Source organism: Lupinus angustifolius, chromosome LG04 (assembly GCF_001865875.1).
Source record: "Lupinus angustifolius cultivar Tanjil chromosome LG04, LupAngTanjil_v1.0, whole genome shotgun sequence".
In the NCBI taxonomy this organism is placed as follows: Eukaryota; Viridiplantae; Streptophyta; class Magnoliopsida; order Fabales; family Fabaceae; genus Lupinus; species Lupinus angustifolius.
In genome coordinates, this window is record NC_032012.1 from 1,490,192 (window position 1) to 1,495,501 (window position 5,310).

General features: G+C 34.4%; 1 protein-coding gene across 1 annotated transcript in view; it reads right to left on the bottom strand.

Moving 5' to 3' along the window:
- Positions 2,201 to 5,310, bottom strand: part of LOC109345037 (copper-transporting ATPase RAN1-like) — a 7,951-nt gene continuing 4,841 nt past the window's right edge. The window contains exons 5-9 of the mRNA XM_019583788.1: positions 4,834 to 4,892; positions 4,384 to 4,726; positions 3,704 to 3,901; positions 3,338 to 3,595; positions 2,201 to 2,892 (exon numbers count right to left, since the gene is read on the bottom strand). Of these exons, the coding sequence (XP_019439333.1) occupies positions 2,416 to 2,892; positions 3,338 to 3,595; positions 3,704 to 3,901; positions 4,384 to 4,726; positions 4,834 to 4,892 (1,335 nt within the window). The 3' untranslated portion in view covers positions 2,201 to 2,415. The remainder of the gene's footprint in view (positions 2,893 to 3,337; positions 3,596 to 3,703; positions 3,902 to 4,383; positions 4,727 to 4,833; positions 4,893 to 5,310) is intronic.

Sequence of the window (5,310 nt, forward strand, 5' to 3'; positions counted from 1 at the left end):
AACTACTCACGGGTCCATAAATACAGACCCATATCCAACCCATTGTGGGTATTATTTACAAGTACTCATGGGTCCAGATTCCATTGTCATCACTAAATATGACAACCAACAAATGCTCAATAACTAAAGAGAATAATATATCTTTTAGTATAAGGAGATAAATTATTTCCTCCAACTAATAAAATCATGACATATGTCCTAATTAATTACTTTCTACAAAAATATTTTTAAAACTAAACAAAACAGTCACATGTCACAATTTTACTAGCTGGGGAAGATAAATTATCTTCTGATATGATATACTTTATTCTCATAACAAAAATAACAATTGAGAAGGATTTTCAAATGTATAACATAGGACACATTCTAAACTATTAGAAAATGATAAGTTTGTATTGAGAATTAGGATAAGGATCTTCTCTAGTACTGAATTTATCTAGTATTGAATTGTTCGGTATTGGAATATGAGACTCAAATTCATTTGTGGAATTAAAATAAACTTTAATTAAAAATAAATTAAAATTTGTACCATTAAAAAAAATTAAATATTATATGTCATCATCTGCTCTACTACTGGACCCTTTAGTGTTGGAGAGAATCTAATTTTTGAGAATTAGTATATCATAAAATTATGTGTATGGATAAATGCATGTTCACCAATTCCAAATGTAAACTTATCCTCTTAGGTAATCTAAAATGTGCTAAAGGCATACATTAGAAGTGGATTCCCTTTGATGGTTTAGATTTACCCACTAATTCAAACTATTAGATTTCTCTAGAATTGATGGTTAAGATGTGAAGTAAGTTTTTTAAACGTACTCTTGGAAGTGGATTCCCTCTCATTCAAAAAAGTAATACAAGTAAATAATGAATGATATTGATTATGTATAAATCTTTATATTCATATTACATAGATATTATACTCTTACAAAAATGGTAAGAAATTAGATTTAGATTTGAATTGAAGTGTTGCACAAATGAAATAATCATAGGAAGGATAAAGTATTTAGGTGTTTAGACTCATCGAGTGTATAGTTAATTAGAGTCCGGCTCTTCTCCATTACTGGAGAGGCCAATACAACCTTTAGATTGTGACAAGTGTCCTAAATTAAATTCAGATTTTAAAATAGTTTTTATTAATAATTTATTAACTAAAAAAATAGAAACAAAAAAGAGAAAGTAAACCTCATCAGCACTGTTGCATTTGCCTCCCTTCACATCACCTCAGCTTGCTCTTTAGGACTTAGTTGGGGTTGTGTATGTGATTAGGAATATTTGAACACATAACCCAACGTGTTAAAATTTATAAATTGAAGAAAGTGACTTACGAAAGCAGTAAAGAAAGGGATAAAGATGTGAAAGTATGGTGATGTGAAGAGAGGAAGAAGGAGAAAATGAAAGTATATAGAAGATTAGATTTTCATTTTCTCTTTCTTAGCTTAGATGAAGTTTTCCCCAGGCTGCTTCAAACCCTTTCTCTCCTTTGTTTTGGTTTTTTATTTAATAAAATATTAAATCAAATTTTATTTTAATTTGGTCCTTAAAAGTTCCAGTAGTTTTTCATTTGGTCCTTAAAAGCTTGATTAAGAGCTTGGTTAAATCATAATCAAAACAAAAGTGATTTTTTTCACAACCAAGTTGTTCAACCATTGTGATCACTTCCCTTTTGGATAAAGAATGATATAAAAACTAAGAAAGAGAAGATATAAGGCCTCTAAATCTTTACCCAAAAGAAGAATGTAGTCTAATTTTAGTCGTGCTATGTCTAAAATCTACACTCTCATCCAGAATCATCATGTCATATTTTCAAAGCTTAATATGCCCCAGAAGCAAATCTTACCCAGTTGTCTGTTCTTGATCACAATTACTTTCCTAAGCATGCTCTTAATGTTGTTTCGAAAATGATTTGAACTTCGTTCTTAATATGAGTTTGGCACAACGATAAGTTTGTTGCTTAATGACCAAGAGGTCACAGGTTCAAATCCTGGAAACATTCTCTCCATTGAGAATTAGTATTAATCACTGAAAACAGGAACATTGTTTGCACACTTGCATGAATCAAATCAGGTTAACAATGAATACAATCAGGTTTCTCTCTTCATCTATGTTATCATTTCATTGTTTGAAAGAAACTCTATGAGGTGATCAAGCGCTTTGGCACTCACGCCCTCGGCAAACGAGGTGGGAACCAGTTGAGATCGGAAAAGTTTCATCAAATGTGCATGGGTTAAATTTTTGCATGTGGAGAGTAGAGCGGTTAGAATACTCCGATCCAAGTACAGTTAAAGTAATTGGCAGTTATATGAGGAGTTCAGGAGCCGAAGGGTCAAGCACAAGATTGGAATTATATGTACCACACAAACTCATCTATACCCTCAGGAACTAGGACCTGGAATTATTCTTATTCATTTATTGTTATTCTACAACTACTTCAAGTATTGTAGTAAGTCTGGGTTTTCTATACCTTCTGAGAAGCAAAGAAGAACATACTACACTTACAGAAGAGAGAGCCATGCACGCACCAGCAACCCATGGTGGCAGCTTGATCCCCAGTGAAGGATAAAAAACCCCAGCAGCAACTGGTATAGCAACAGCATTGTAGGCCATTGCAAACACGTAATTCAGCCGAATACGAGAAAAGGTCTTCCGGGAAAGGTCAATGGCTGTGATCACATCTTCCAAGTTATTTCTCATCAACACATAATCAGCAGCTTCTATTGCAATATCTGTCCCAGCCCCAATTGCTATACCAACATCAGCAGCAGCTAATGCAGGAGAGTCATTGATACCGTCACCTACCATTGCAACTATGCTGCCATCATTCTGAAACGATCGAACAACATCTGCCTTTCCTGATGGCAGAACCTCTGCTCTAACATCTTGAATGCCAACCTGTCATACAACACATTTCTTATCTCATGTTTGACAAAAACATCAACTCTATTTTATTAAATTGTTTTGCAACTTGCAACTCTGTTATACATAAGCAATGATTTTGCTTTATGGTTAGTTATGATTCAAAATATATAGCTCCAGGATCTGGAAATCATTAGTTACAAATTTGAAATCTTACTATTTCTTTCAGCAGCAGTTATGAATATATTACAAAACCAACTGTAGGCCTTCTCAAAATCATAATACTATGTTTTAGGTAAAATCGTACTTTTTCTTTGATCCATTGGTTTCAAATATGCATGTCCACAGATCAAGTTTGTACACACACCAGAACTAAAATAATACATGATAGCCTTGAAACTAAATTCTAAGTTATCAGAATACTAAGTATTAACAGCCAACAAAAACAAAACGAAATTCAGATATATACAAAATTACAGACCTCCTTGGCAACAGCTCGAGCTGTTCTCCAGTTATCTCCTGTAACCATAACAGGCATGATACCCATTTTCTGGAGTCCCTCGATAACAACAGAAACTTCTCTTTTTAGTGGGTCTGCAACCCCTAAGACTCCAATTAATATATCATCATACGCGACCAGTATCCCTGTCTCTGCTCTTTCTTCCAGATCTACCACAAAATTTTCAACTTCAGTTGAAATATCTAGGCCATTTTCCACAATTAGCTTCCTGTTACCAACCTGTTGAGAACATAAGCCCCTAATAAGAAACTCATTGGAAAATATTAAGCAAATTCCACAATAATTGTATATAAGGATAGCCAAGGAACAATAGTAAAAGGGCACTACCAAAATACGCTTCCCATCTATAAAGCATTGTACACCTCTTCCTGGAAGAGCAGAGAAGTCTGACGCATCAAAAAGCCACCCAGACTTCAACTCCTTGGCAATGTTTTGAGTATCAGTAGTAACAGAGGAGTCATCAAAGAAATGAAAATGGCGTGCATATTCTAATATTGCTTTTGCCAGTGGGTGTTCACTACTAGCCTGAATCATAAAAAGAAAAGGAATTAAAAATATTATAAATGATTCTTCTAGTAGGCCCTACAAGAAATAGAAGGGTGAATTTTTCTGACAATCGAACATAAAAGAAGAAATGGTAAATCTACTCTAATCCTGCTTATCATCCCATGACAGCATGCCATACTGTTGACAAAGTTAAACTGTTCGTGACAAAGGGGAGCAGGATGTGTAGAAGTATCTAGTACAATTCCGCTATAACTTCACCTGAATCTAAGCTCTGAACCAAATGTGACAAATGACAATATTATAAACAAACAATAAGAATAATAAAAGGTAATGATGTGAAGCCTAGTGCACGAGACTCTCACATGCCCTCTCAATCATAGAGTTTATTTCCAAGATTTGAACTCATGACCTCCAGGTCATAAGGCAAGCCACATTACCGTTGCGCCGATGCTCACCCTCTAATAATAAAAAGTAATGACCATCAAGAAATTGGGATTCACCTCTGCAGAAGCCACCAATGTAAGAAACTCTCCACGTTCCATTCCTGTGAATACCTTAGCAGTAGTAACTGTGGCTTTTCCCTGAGTTAGAGTTCCTGTTTTATCAAATATTACATACTTCAACATCTGAGCCCTTTCCAAGGCATCTCCTCCTTTAATTAACACTCCATTCTTAGCCCCAACACCTGTTGCCACCATGACAGCCGTTGGTGTTGCCAAGCCAAGTGCACAGGGACATGAAATCACCACTACAGATATTGAGAACATGAGGGCAAAAACAAAGTGATTCCCATTTTCTGGAAGCCATTCTTCTGGGTAAGCTCCAATAGACCCAGCAATATACCTACAAATAATCAGCTGAAATATTTAGAGAAAAAAGGGATAAGCATTCCAATCACGTTGGAAATAAACTTTAATCAATAATGTGAAAACCAGTTAAGGTAATCTTACCAACATAATAATGTCAATAATGCCAAAGAAACAACTGTAGGAACAAATATGCTTGCTACCTGCAAACAAAGACAATAGTGCCTGAGTTCATATCTAACATATTTTCTATCATCTGTGGACCAACTAATTACCCAATGCTATATAAAATGAAAAAAAAGAAGAAGAAGAAGAAAAATAAGAAGAAAAGGCAGTAACTTTCTTAGAAAATAATGAGCAAGCAAAAAAACAGCACCTTATTTTAGGAAGTCTTAGATTTATATATTATTCTAATGTTATGGCGAGAAATGAGAAGAATGAATTTTAACCATTGGATCGTATTTGAACGGTCAAGATAATAAGATAACAACTGCATGTGACTTTTTAAAGTAACCACATGACCATTGTGTAACTTTTAATCTTGATCATTCATGTGTAATTGTATGCCCAAGATTTGTTGTTCTCACATTCATAGTAGGAGCCATTTTATATATATATATA